General features: G+C 48.8%; 1 protein-coding gene across 2 annotated transcripts in view; it reads left to right on the forward strand.

Annotated features, from left to right (window-relative positions):
- LOC140403255 (tetratricopeptide repeat protein 39A-like) overlaps nucleotides 1-13,827 on the forward strand; it is a 94,794-nt gene that overhangs the window by 53,870 nt on the left and 27,097 nt on the right. For both annotated transcript variants that reach the window (XM_072491027.1, XM_072491026.1), the window contains exons 5-6: nucleotides 3,042-3,109; nucleotides 12,970-13,034. In XM_072491027.1, the coding sequence (XP_072347128.1) occupies nucleotides 3,042-3,109; nucleotides 12,970-13,034 (133 nt within the window). The remainder of the gene's footprint in view (nucleotides 1-3,041; nucleotides 3,110-12,969; nucleotides 13,035-13,827) is intronic.

Raw genomic sequence — 13,827 nt, forward strand, 5'->3', positions numbered from 1 at the left:
ATTTCCCATCAATCACCACCCTTTGTCTTCTTCCAGCTAGCCAATTTCTGATCCAAACTGCTAAATCACCCTGAATCCCATGCCTCCGTATTTTCTGCAGTAGCCTACCATGGGGAACCTTATCAAACGCTTTACTGAAATCCATATACACCACATCAACTGCTTTACCCTCACCCACCTGTTTGGTCACCTTCTCAAAGAACTCAATAAGGTTTGTGAGGCACGACCTACCCTTCACAAAACCGTGTTGACTATCTCTAACCAAATTATTCCTTTCCAGATGATTATACATCCTATCTCTTATAAACCTTTCCAAGATTTTGCCCACAACAGAAGTAAAGGAATAGGTGATGAGTCTGTACAATCCTGGTGAATCTGCTCTACAACCCTCTCCGAGGCTCCACACCTTCCCTGTGGTCTGGTGCCAGAATTAAACAGCTACCTCTTTGGTGCTTGATGCAACTGAGGGTATAATCTCCGCCCCAGTATCCCGTATTGTATCCCACGCCCGGCACCCCCCTGGACCGAGTATAAAACCGGGCTGGCGAAGATCAGGTACAAAATCAACTCTTGTATCCTTTCTTGATTTCCAATCTTCTTTGCAATGTGGCGGGTGTTCCCAACCCGCCGTGGTGGGGGGGGGGGTTAGGACAGACTGAGCTTCTGGATGAAATTTGTGGAGGGGAGGGGGCCAGTGGAGGGGCGGTTGGAATAGCCAGATCTGGAGGCAACAAATGTATAAGTGAGGGCTTCACCAGGAGATGAGCTGAGGCAGGGATGGAGGTGACAGTCTTTCTGTCTCATTCGACAATCCTCTGCCTCTCCTTTGTCCAGACCTTCTGACAAAAAATAACTTTCCGTAATGAAGGTGCCTTTCCTTTGTTTTTTATTTTGTTCAGGATTGATTCGGGTTCATCAGAGCCCATTTGAAACAAAATTTGATCCGTTGTCTGTGCCACGGGTCGCAGCTTGGCTAGCAGGAGGGTTGGTATAATTAGCCTCTGGGCTAACTCTCATCCTGGTCACGATCAGTCAGGCTTCCTGCTCTGGATCGCTCACCAGCGACACCTGCTGGCAATGTGTAGGGACTAGACAGGCTTGGCTGTGATGCCCTCTGCCCGGGTTAACCTGACCACTCGGGCAACGTATTGGAGGGGAGCGGGAGCCAATTTCCCTGCCGGAATACAGCTTAGTTGGCTGGACGGCTGGTTCGTGACGCAGAGCGAGGCCTACAGCGCAAGTTCAATTCCCCGTACCGGCTTAGGTTATTCACGAAGGCCCCGTCTTCTCAATCTCGCCCCTCGCCTGAGGTGTGGTGATCCACGAGTTAAATCACCACCAGTCAGCTCCCCCCCCCCCCCCACTCAACGGGGAAAGCAGCCTATGGTCATCTAGGGCTATGGCGACTTTACTTACTTTATCTTAGGTGAGGGGGTGGGAAGGGAAGGGCGGGGGGCTGTAAGAATATTGCTGATGGGAACATCGAAAGAAACTTGTCGCCCGTCTACGAGATAAGTGGGTATCGCTGCCGGGATACAAAATGGCCCCAACATTGGCAACCCTTAGATCAGGTATAGCACCCTCTCGGTACGGAGTAAAGCTAAGCTCCCCCAATCACACCTTAGTGTGAACTCATCAGGGTTGGCAAACGGGACAGCACGGTGGCGCAGTGGTAGCACTGCAGTCTCACGGCGCCGAGGTCCCAGGTTCGATCCCGGCTCTGGGTCACTGTCCATGTGGAGTTTGCATATTCTCCCCATGTTTGCGTGGGTTTTGCCCCCATAACCCAAAGATGTGCAAGGTAGGAGGATTGAACACGCTAAATTGCCCCTTAATTGGAAAAAATGAATTGGGTACTCTAAATTTAAAAAAAAAGGGTTGGCAAATGGTCTCTGATTGGTCAAAGCATGGACCAGCGAATGGCTGTGTTATTTTGTTTCGATGAAACAGGCACAATGTGTGTACATGTTCTTTCTGTCTGCAAAGATCAAGGCCCTTGTATCCAAATACATAGCTTCCAGTATACACCACCTTGGGTCGGTTTAGCTCAGTTGGCCTGACAGCTGGTTTGTGATGCGGGGCGAGGCCAGCTGCGCGGGTTCAATTCACGTACCGACTGAGGTTCTGCTTGAAGGCCCCGCCTTTTCAACCTTGCCCCTCGCCTGAGGTGTGGTGACCCTCAGGTTAAATCATCACCAGTCAGCTCTCTCCCCTCAAAAGGGAAAGTAGCCTATGGTCATCTTTTTATTTCTTTGTCCATGGGATGTAGGCATCGCTGCCTGGCCAGGAGTTATTGCCCATCCCTGAGGGGCAATGCTGTGGATCTGGAGTCACATGTAGGCCAGATCAGGTAAGGATGGCAGATTTCCTTCCCTAAAGGACATTAATGAACCAGATGGGTTTTTATAATAATTATTATAATAATCTTTATTGTCACAAGTAGGACATTAACACTGCAATGAAGTTACTGTGAAAATTTCATGAAAATTGACAATGGTTTCATGGTCATCATTAGACTTCTAATTCCAGATTTTTATTGAATTCAAATTCCACCACCTGCCCTGGGTCTCTGGATTACTAGTCCAGTGAAAATACCACTAGACCACTGCCTCCCCTGGGACTGTGGCAACTTTACTTACTTCTTACAGACCTCACACTGTGAGCTCTTGCCTTGACCCATCAGAGTCAAGCTGGTTTAAATTTCAAACAATGCTTGGCAGTTAACTGTCAGTCACCATCAACTGGTGCAACCTCCCTGGCAACGTTTCTACCAATCACTTGCCAATCAGCACCCTCATCTCATACAGTATAAAGTTGTTGATTCCCGTGACGCTGGTATTCTTGTCATTTCCCTGATGAGTGTAAGATTGAAAGCTTCGATAAAATGTATTTTTTCAGCAGTGAACAATTCTGCAACTTGCTTTAGCCATGGCACTACTGTACTCACGGCGCGGATGTATTTAGAACCTAAACGCAGGCCTGCAAAGGTTAATCGTACCTGCCTGCCTCCGTGCTGATTGGATGATTCATTTGTTTTACAGCGGAGGTCCATGCAGAGGTCTGTTATGCAGAGTGCTTACTGCAGAGAGCAGCTCTCACCTTCTTACAGGTAAGTGCGGAGAACTCCTGATCAAGACAAAGCAGCTTGGTCCGAACACAGTGACAATGCTAACTTCGGACCTTCCTTTTTGACATTGCGTGCCTAAATACTTTCGTAAAGTAGTAAATCTTCCGTTTGCTCGCTCAGGTGGGACTCCCAAGATCCCGCAGTATTATTCAACGAGGAGCTAAGGCATTCTCCCCAGGGTCCTGGCCAATATCTGTCCCGTAAGCGAAAGAAAACCTAAGATTATCTGGTCTTTATCACATAACCGTTTGTGGGAGCTTCCTGTGCTCAAATTGGTTGCTGCATTTCCCTACATTGCAACACTTCCAAAACACTATCTTGAGTGTTCTGGGGCATCCTGAGGTTGTACAAGTTATTTTCCTCAAAGATAACAGGTCTAACGCAGAATTGGTTTTATCACACTTTGCTGTAGTGTCATGTGAGAGTACCTTTAAGAAATGGGTGTTTATAAATATCTGTAGTGAGAGTACCTTTAAGAAATGGGTGTTTATTACTGCAGTGATATCAGAGAGTGGGTGGAGCTGGGCTGTCTGTCAGCTTTTTACTTTTGTTTTGGGCTGTTTGCTGCAGGGTGTGTTTTAGTTTTGGAGCGTTGGAGCTGAAGCCAGACAGAGCAGGTGTACTGCTATTCTCTGTGCCATGAAAAGGCTATCTCTTGATCATTTGGAGAATTCAGAATTATAAATGTTCTCCGTAGTGAATGTAAACCTGATGTGCTTCTGTTAAAAGGTGTTTCTTTTGTCTTCTGGATGTTGTTTGGGAAATTATTAAGGATTACTTAGTGTTGTATTCTTTGGGGATTGTATTTGAATTGATGGTTGCTAAGATGTTCACTGTATGTTTTAAAAGGTTAACTTGAGTTCATAGAATAAACATTGTTTTCATTTAAAATTACTGTAAAGCTCTGTTTGCACCACACCTGTAGAGTGGGCCGCGTGCTCCCCATACCACAATCTATTAAAAGCTGTGGGTCAGGTAAACTCCATGATACACTTTGGGGTTCTCTAAACCCTGGCCCATAACAGTAGACACAAGATAAATTGAAGATCTAGGTCCATGGTCAGCATGGACAGGCTGGGCCGAAGGGCCTGTTTTTATACTGTAGACCTCTAAGAGTAAACAGGCTCACTCACTCAGGTCTGGGTGCCTTTGACCTGAAGCCCAATATGAAAGCACTTTACAATTTGCAAATCTCTCAGCATTTGTGGCTAGGTTTACTTAACCACAGCCATGGCTTTTAGCAGATGATTTCACTGCAGATTAAATGCAAAACAATCATGCCCATATCGACAGTGCATTGCAGTTACTATGAGCCATGCAATCGGGGGAGCCAGTAGTGCAGTAGTAATGACTCTCGAGCAATCCTGAGGCCTAGGTTGATTTGGAAAGGGTTAATATTCCCCAGTGTTTAACTTAGAATTGGATCTTTAATTGTTTAATAGACTACACTTACAGTTTGATAGACTGCACATATATATAAAGGGGATGCCGGTGGCACTGTGGTGTGGGATGAAAGGTGATCGTGGAACACGATGAAATTAGAGTTGGAGAAGTCAAGACTTACTTTCGAGTTTTTATTACAGAAATCCCATCGAAGGTAAACATTGGCTAATGCCCTGGGGGGGGGGGGGGGGCACAACAGCTGGTGTAATTTAAATCCAATAAAGTATAAATCTGGAATTAAAAGCCAGCCTCAGCAATGGTGACCAGAAAATCATCATCGAACCATCTGGTTCACTAATGTCCTTTAGGGAAGGAAATCTGCTGTCCTTACCCGGTCTGGCCGACCTGTGACTCCAGACCCACATCAATGTGGTTGACTCTCAGCCACACTGGAAATGGCCCATGAGCCACTCAGTTGAAGGGCGATTAGGGATTGGCAACTAATTCTATCTCTGCCAGCGACTCCCACCTCCCATGACAGAATAAAGAAGAATAAAATATGTATTTGTGAATGTGTCATTTGGAGGTGCCATTTTGTCCCGCTGACCTTCCATTTTTTCTCTTGGGGGGTTTTACTCATTGGGTGTGGGTTATTGGTGCGAGAAACTTTGGACACTGCCCGGTTAACCTCTTCTTCTTAGGTATTCCCTTGGAGTCGAGGATGACTTGCTTCCAACACTAAAAATGGGTTCTCAGCTGACTGAGGAGTCTAACGCACCATCTGAAGTCTCTGTCACAGGTGGGGCAGATGGTGGTTGGAGGAGCGGGTGGGTGAGGTTGCCTTTATCTGTCGACGCTTGTCTTCAGGTTGCGAAGAAACGCGAGGTGCTCAGCTCCTTCCCGGATGCCTTTCCTTCACTTTGCGCGATCTAGGGCCCGGGATTCTCAGGGATGTTGCATTTTCTCATGTTGTCCTTGATGGGTTTCCTCTGCCCTCCTGGGGACCGTTTGCAATGTTGACGTTCCGAGTTGAGCGTTTGTTTCTGGAGTTTCGAGTCGGGCATGCGGCCGTTGTGACCCGTCCAGCGGAGCTGACCGAGTGTGGCCAATGCTCCGAAGCTGGGGTTGTTGGCCTGAGAGAGAATATTGACATTGGTGCATCTGTCCTGTCAATGGACTTGCAGGATCTTCCAGAGGCAGCGCTGGTGGAACCTCTCCAGGATTTAGAGGTACCCGCTGTACATAGTCCACATCTCTGAGCCACATCGGAAGGTGGGTATCACTACTGCTCCGTAGACCATGGGCTGGATTCTCTGCACCCCGACGCCCAAATCGCGGCCGGCATGGGGGCGGAAAACCCATTTTCCCGCACGGAATCGGGACCGGCACCGGTTCCCCAATTCTGCGGGCCCCGCGAGTACGCCATGCTGCCTAGGACCTACCCGGGGCCATTGCCAGAGGCCCGCTCCGCCATTCTGCGCGATATTCGCGAAGCGGCTGCGGACTCAGATCGGAGGGCAGGGGGTGCCTTCATAGAATCATAGAAGTTTACAGCATGGAAAAAGGCCCTTCGGCCCAACCAGTCCATGCCGCCCAGTTTTTACCATTAAGCTAGTCCCAGTTGCCCGCACTTGGCCCATAACCCTCTATACCCATCTTACCCATGTAACCATCTAAATGCTTTTTGAAAGACACAATTGTACCCGTTTCTACTACTACCTCTGGCAGCCCATTCCAGACACTCACTACCCTCTGAGTGAAGAAATTGCCCCTCTGGGCCCTTCTGAATCTCTCCCCTCTCACCTTAAACCTATGCCCTCTAGTTTTAGACTCCCCTACCTTTGGGAAAAGATGTTGACTATCTACCTTATCTATGCCCCTCATTATTTTATAGACCTCTATAAGATCACCCCTAAGCCTCCTACGCTCCAGGGAAAAAAGTCCCAGTCTATCCAGCCTCTCCTTATAAATCAAACCATCAAGTCCCGGCAACATCCTAGTAAATCTTTTCTGCACTCTTTCTAGTTTAATAATATCCTTTCTATAATAGGGTGACCAGAACTGCACACAGTATTCCAAGTGTGGCCGTACCAATGTCTTGTACAACTTCAACAAGACGTCCCAACTCCTATATTCAATGTTCTGACCAATGAAACCAAGCATGCCGAATGCCTTCTTCACCACCCTGTCCACCTGCGACTCCACCTTCAAGGAGCTATGAACCTGTACTCCTAGATCTCTTTGTTCTATAACTCTCCCCAACGCCATACCATTAACTGAGTAGGTCCTGGCCTGATTCGATCTGCCAAAATGCATCACCTCACATTTATCTAAATTAAACTCCATCTGCCATTCGTCGGCCCACTGGCCTAATTGATCAAGATCCCGTTGCAATCCTAGATAACCTTCTTCACTATCCACTGTGCCACCAATCTTGGTGTCATCTGCAAACTTACTAACCATGCCTCCTAAATTCTCATCCAAATCATTAATATAAATCACAAATAACAGTGGACCCAGCACCGATCCCTGAGGCACACCACTGGTCACAGGCCTCCAGTTTGAAAAACAACCCTCTACAACCACCCTCTGCCTTCTGTCGTCCAGCCAATTTTGAATCCAATTGGCAACCTCACCCTGGATCCCGTGAGCTTTAACCTTCTGCAACAACCTACCATGCGGTACCTTGTCAAAGGCTTTGCAAAAGTCCATGTAGACAACGTCTACTGCACTGCCCTCATCTACCTTCTTGGTCACTCCCTCAAAAAACTCAATCAAATTTGTGAGACATGATTTTCCACGCACAAAGCCATGCTGACTGCCCCGAATCAGTCCTTGCCTCTCTAAATGCTTGTAGATCCTGTCTCTCAGAATACCTTCTAGCAACTTACCTACTACAGACGTTAGGCTCACCGGTCTGTAGTTCCCAGGCTTTTCCCTGCTGCCCTTCTTAAACAAGGGCACAACATTCGCCACTCTCCAATCTTCAGGCACCTCACCTGTGGCTGCCGATGATTCAAATATCTCGGTTAGGGGACCCGCAATTTCCTCCCTAGCCTCCCACAACATCCTGGGATACATTTCATCAGGTCCCGGGGATTTAACTACCTTGATGCGCTTTAAGACTTCCAGCACCTCCTCCTCTGTAATATGCACACTTCTCAAGACATCACTATTTATTTCCCTTAGTTTCCTAACATCCATGCCTTTCTCCACCGTGAATACCGATGAGAAATATTCATTCAGGATCGCACCCAACTCTTGTGGCTCTGCACATAGATGCCCTTGTTGATCCTTAAGAGGCCCTACTCTGTCCCTAGTTACTCTTTTCCCCTTTATGTATCTGTAGAATCTCTTTGGATTCTCCCTTGCATTATTTGCCAAAGCAATTTCATGTCCCCTTTTTGCCCTCCTGATTTCCCTCTTAACTCTATTTCGACAATCTCTATACTCTTCAAGGGATCTACTTGATCCCAGTTGCTTATGTACGTCATATGCCTCCTTCTTCTTTTTGACCAGAGTCTCAATATCTCGAGTCATCCAGGGTTCCCTACTTCTACCAGCCTTGCCCTTCACTCTAAAGGGAATGTGCTTACCCTGCACCCTGGTTAACACATTTTTAAAAGCCTCCCATTTACCAGCCGTCCCTTTGTCTGCCAATAGTCTCCCCCAATCTACCTCTGCAAGTTCCTGTCTGATACCATCAAAATTGGCCTTGCCCCAATTAAGAATTTTAACTCTTGGGCCAGACCTATCATTCTCCATAGCTATCTTAAAACTAACGGAATTATGGTCACTTGTCCCAAAGTGATCCCTCACTAGCACTTCTATCACTTGCCCTTCCTTATTTCCCAAGACGAGGTCAAGTTTTGCCCCCTCTCTAGTCGGTCCATCCACATACTGAATGAGAAATTCCTCCTGAATACACTCAACAAATTTCCCTCCATCCAAGCCCCTAATGCTATGGCTGTCCCAGTCAATGTTGGGAAAGTTAAAGTCCCCTACTACTACCACCCTATTATTCTTGCAGCTATCTGTAATCTCCTTACATATTTGCTCCTCAATTTCCCGCTGACTATTTGGGGGCCTGTAGTACAGTCCTACCAAGGTGATCTCTCCCTTCTTATTTTTCAGTTCCACCCATATAGACTCAGTGGGCGAACCCTCGGATATATCCCCTCTAAGTACTGCCGTGATGTTCTCCCTAATCAAAAACGCCACTCCCCCTCCTCTCTTACATCCTGTTCTATCCTTTCTATAGCATCTGTACCCCGGAACATTGAGCTGCCAGTCCTGCCCCTCCCTTAGCCATGTTTCAGTCATAGCTATAATATCCCAGTCCCATGTGCCCGTCCATGCCCTGAGTTCATCCGCTTTGCCCGTCAGGCCCCTTGCATTGAAATAAATGCAGTTTAATGTAGACCTTCCTTGCTCTCTGCCCTGCTTTCTCTGGTCATGCTTTACACACTCTCCCTTCCTGCCTTTTGTTTCTGTCCCCACTGACTTCCTACATCGGTTCCCATCCCCCTGGCACATTAGTTTAAACCCTCCCCAACTGCACTAGCAAACACCCCCCCGAGAACATTGGTTCCGGTCCCACCCAGATGCAGACCGTCCGATTTGTACAGGTCCCACCTCCCCCAGAATCGGTCCCAATGTCTCAGGAATTTGAAACCCTCCCTCTTGCACCATCTCTCAAGCCACGTATTCATCCTAGCTATCCTGTCATTCCTACTCTGACTATCACGTGGCACTGGTAGCAATCCTGAGATTACTACCTTTGAGGTCCTACTTTTTAGTTTAACTCCTAACTCCCTAAATTCAGCTTGTAGGACCTCATCCCGTTTTTTACCTATATCGTTGGTGCCTATATGCACCACGACAGCTGGCTGTTCACCCTCCCCCTCCAGAATGCCCTGCAGCCGCTCCGAGACATCCTTGACCCTTGCACCAGGGAGGCAACATACCAACCTGGATTCTCGTTTGCGTCCGCAGAAACGCCTGTCTATTCCCCTTACAATTGAATCCCCTATCACTATAGCTCTGCCACTCTTTTTCCCGCCCTTCTGTGCAGCAGAGCCAGCCACGGTGCCATGAACCTGGCTGCTGCCACCTTCCCCTGGTGAGCCATCTCCCCCAACAGTTTCCAAAACGGTAAATCTGTTTTGGAGGGAGATGACCGCAGGGGATCCCTGCACTGCCTTCCTACTCTTCCTCTGACTGTTGGTCACCCTTTCCCTATCTGCCTCAGTAACTTTAATCTGCGGTGTGACCAACTCACTGAATGTGCTTTCCACAACTTCCTCAGCATCGCGGATGCTCCAAAGTGAGTCCATCCGCAGCTCCAGAGCCGTCAAGCGGTCTAACAGGAGCTGCAGTTGGGCACACTTCTTGCAGATGAAGGAGTCAGGGACACCAGAAGGGTCCCTGACTTGCCACATCTCACAAGAGGAGCATGACATGGGTCTGAGCTCTCCTGCCATGACTTAAACCTGAAGTTAAATTTGAACTACACTACACAGCTAAGAGAAAGTCAAAGAGAGAGAAATCACTTACCAGTTACAAGCCAATCACTTACCTGCTGGCTGTGATGCAATTGCTCCAGAGACTCCCTCACAGGTCTGCTTCTCTGCACCTCCTTCAGGTGAGCACCAAATTCCCTTAACTAGTTAATTAATTTACTTAATGAATTTGATTTTTTTTTTTTTTTTGTCACTCCCCTCTTACCCGAACTCAGCCTTACCCAAACTCAGATACACTCTGTTTGCCTTCAGCACTCTGTTTCTATAGGCACTTCAGCCACACCCTTTGTATCCTTCCTGATTTACAGTCAGCCAATAGGCCTGCTCCCAAAACTGATCTCTCTCCCGAACAGCTGACCTGCAAGGTAAGGAAGTGGTTAAGCAGTACTTACCTCACCAACGGCGCGTCCTTTTAAACTGTCCCCTCTGCCTCGCAGCTCCCGCGCTTTTTGAAACTCCCGCGCTGTTTCCAAGGTCCTGGCTCCCTCTCTCTCCCGAACAGCTGACCTGCAAGGTAAGGAAGTGGTTAAGCAGTACTTACCTCACCCACGGCGCGCCCTTTTAAACTGTCCCCTCTGCCTCGCAGCTCCCGCGCTTTTTGAAACTCGCCTTGTAGGCGGCGGGGAATTGTTTGTGCGGGTGGACAGGGTCGGCTGCTGGGCTGATCAGGGGGTTTATTTTTAGGGATCTAGCTCCGCAGTCCGAGTCCGCCTTGGAGCACGGTGCGGCCGCCGCCATGCGCATGCACGAGATCAGGCCCGGAAGTGCGGGGGGGGCCCGTATCTGCAGCAAAAGCTGATAGAAACACGGCGGGTCCCAGCTAGCCTCCTGCAGGGCTATGAATATGGGGCCTTTTCACCCGATTTCTTTTGGCGTGAAACTCCACCGTTTTTACCACGGCGTGGGGGACATAGTCCCCAAAACAGAGAATTCAGCCCCATGAGCTTGGTGCCGGATCTGAGATCCTGGTCTTCAAACAGTCTCTTCCTCAGGTTACCGAAGGCTGTGCAGGCACACTGAACTCAGTGTTCCCAAGTAATGGAAAATGGTCCACGTTGTCCAAGGCCTCGCTGGGGATTTTGATAACTTGGGGGCAGTGCTGTGCGCCAGGAGCAGGTTGGTCGGATGTTTAGAGTAGGGCCCAAGCTCTTGTATGCCTTTGGTGAAGCTGATGACGATCAGCACCAACGGCTTGGAGCTCGGCCTCCGAACGTGCACAGACGCAAGCGTCGTCTGCATACTGTGGTTCAGTGGCAGAGGATGCGGGTGACCTTAGATCTGGCCTGGAGGCAGCAGACGGTTGAACAGATTCCCGTTTGTTCTGCTCCAGCGGGAAGCTTGCTGAGGGTGCAATGACGCAACCTTGCTTGACCCCAGTCAGAACGGGAATTGGGACTGTAATGGATCTATTGGTCAGGATCACGTTGCAAACCAGCAGCAACTTTGTCCTCCTCCACCTGCTCCCTGATTATGCTGAAGCTGCATAATCAACGGTGGTTTTTCTACTTCTTTCACTATGTCCATTAGAAGCTTGATTGGCCATGCTAAATTACCCGTAGTGTCCATAAGGGTTGGGAGGGGTTATTGGGTGGAAGTGAGGGATTAATGTGGGTCGGTGCAGACTCGATGGGCCGAATGGCCTCCTTCTGCACTGTATGTTCTATGTATGTAAAAAAATATCAAATCCATTTGACATATAACCCTTGCGTGGGTTTCCTCCGGGTGCTCCGGTTTCCTCCCACAGTCTAAAGACGTGCGGGTTAGGTGGATTGGCAATATTAAATTGCCCTTAGTGACCAAAAAGGTTCGGAGGGGTTGTTGGGTTACGAGGATATGGTGGAAGTGGGGGCTTAAGTAGGTCCGTGCAGGCTCGATGGGCCGAATGGCCTCCTTCCGCACTGTATGTTCTATGTTCTACGTTCCTAACAATAATTGATGGAGTGAATTTTAACCCAAATGCGAGAATCTACAACCATGTAGCAAAGTCTTTGTCCCACCCAGTTCCTAATTAATATATATTTTTTAATCCTTCATGAGATGTGGGCATCACTGGCAATGGCAGCATGTGCGTTGCCCCAATTACCCTTGAATTGAGTGGCTTTTCGGCCTATTTCAGAGGGCAATTGAGAGTTGACCACATTGCTGTGGGGAGGGAGACCTGTGGCGATTCAGTCAGCGACCCTGCCTCCGGGCCCAGCATCTCCGGGTTCCAGTCCCACCCCAGGACTTGGCGGCCAAGGAAGGTGCGTTCCAAACGCGGCCAAAACACGTTGAGTGTCAACGCGCAAATCCTTCCGAACGTACCAACGGCTGACGGTAAGAACGGGAGAGACTCCTCGATGTAGAATGCTCCCCCCCCCCCATCTCAGGTATACAAGCCTCTGGCGACAGACTAGCGACCTATTCGGGGAATTAGTTGCAATGGAAACAGACGAATGTCTACCTTTGTGCACCACTATTAGCAGGAGAGAACTTTGCTGTGGGCTTGGAATCACAAGTAGGAAAAGGCAGCAGCCATTTTGCGCACAGCAAGCTCCCACAAGCAGCATTGTGATAAAGGCCAGGTAATCTAGAGGGTTTTTTTACAGCTGATGTAGGCCAGACTAGGTAAGAATGGCGGCTTTCCTTCGCTAATGGACATTAGTGAACCAGATGGGTTTTTAATGACAATCGCCGATGGTTGTCACGCTCACCATTACTGAGACGGGCTTCTTAGTTCCAGATTTTAAGCATTGAATTTAAAATTCCACCAGCTGCTGTGGTGGGATTTGAACCCGCGTCCCCGCCCCCCCCCCCTCCCCCCGCCCAGGCCTCCGATGTTACATAATTCCATCTTATAAATTACGATGCGCTTTGTTCTTTTCTGCATATTGACACTGAAACAGCGCACTTGGCGTTCAATTGCGGACTCTTCCCATCCTATCTTTGTGTTTTCAGGATGAGAACATGGTCAGCTTTATCAAGGGCGGAATTAAAGTCAGGAACAGCTTCATGATTTACAAGTGAGTTCAGCTTTTCGTTTGCGATTTTCTCCCTTCCCCTCCGACTCTTGAAGGCCATCCTTGCTTTTTTGATGTTTCCTTCTTGGGCTTCATGCCTTTCTTTTTCTTTTGTCTAATAATTCTTCCTGTGGAGTGGCGCCGGGGTACATTACCATGTTAACAGTGCGAAGCGTCCTTCCACTTGCGGGGAACCAGGGGCCGTGCATATGTGGAACTCGCTACCGTAGGGAGTGGTTGAGGCAGATGGTGTCTGATGTACCGTCAATGACGACAGACGAGAGTCGGAAGAGTAAACTGTGGCTTTAATCAGCTAAAAGACACCTGCTGGCAGCCAGTCCCAGAATGAGGGCAGGGCTGGAGGTTAGCTACCTTTGTACTTGAGCCCGAGGGGCAGAGCCAGCAGGGACAAACCCAGACATGTAACAAACAGTAAGAACAGTAAGTACAATAAGTAAGAACAGTATTTAATACAGTGGTTCACCACATTCACCCCCTGTTAAAAAAGAGTCCGGCGGGGCTGAAGTGGACGGGTTGAACTAGAGATCGAGTCTGTCGGGGGCTCTGACCTTCCGCTGTGATCGCCTCAGTCCCGGCTGTGGTGAGGACACTGGTGTTGGATGAAATGTTGAGGCCTGCGTATCCAGGAGCGTGTCGTCTTCCGGATAAGTAGCAACGGAGGGAGACGGTGTAGGGTCGGGGGTAGCGGTGATGGTCGCTGGGGAACCTGCGGGTGCCAAGTCAGAAGGGAGACTGTGTCCTCCCGCCCGTCATGGTGTGCCACGTAGGCATATTG

The sequence above is a fragment of the Scyliorhinus torazame genome, chromosome 27, assembly GCF_047496885.1.
Source record: "Scyliorhinus torazame isolate Kashiwa2021f chromosome 27, sScyTor2.1, whole genome shotgun sequence".
NCBI lineage: Eukaryota > Metazoa > Chordata > Chondrichthyes > Carcharhiniformes > Scyliorhinidae > Scyliorhinus > Scyliorhinus torazame.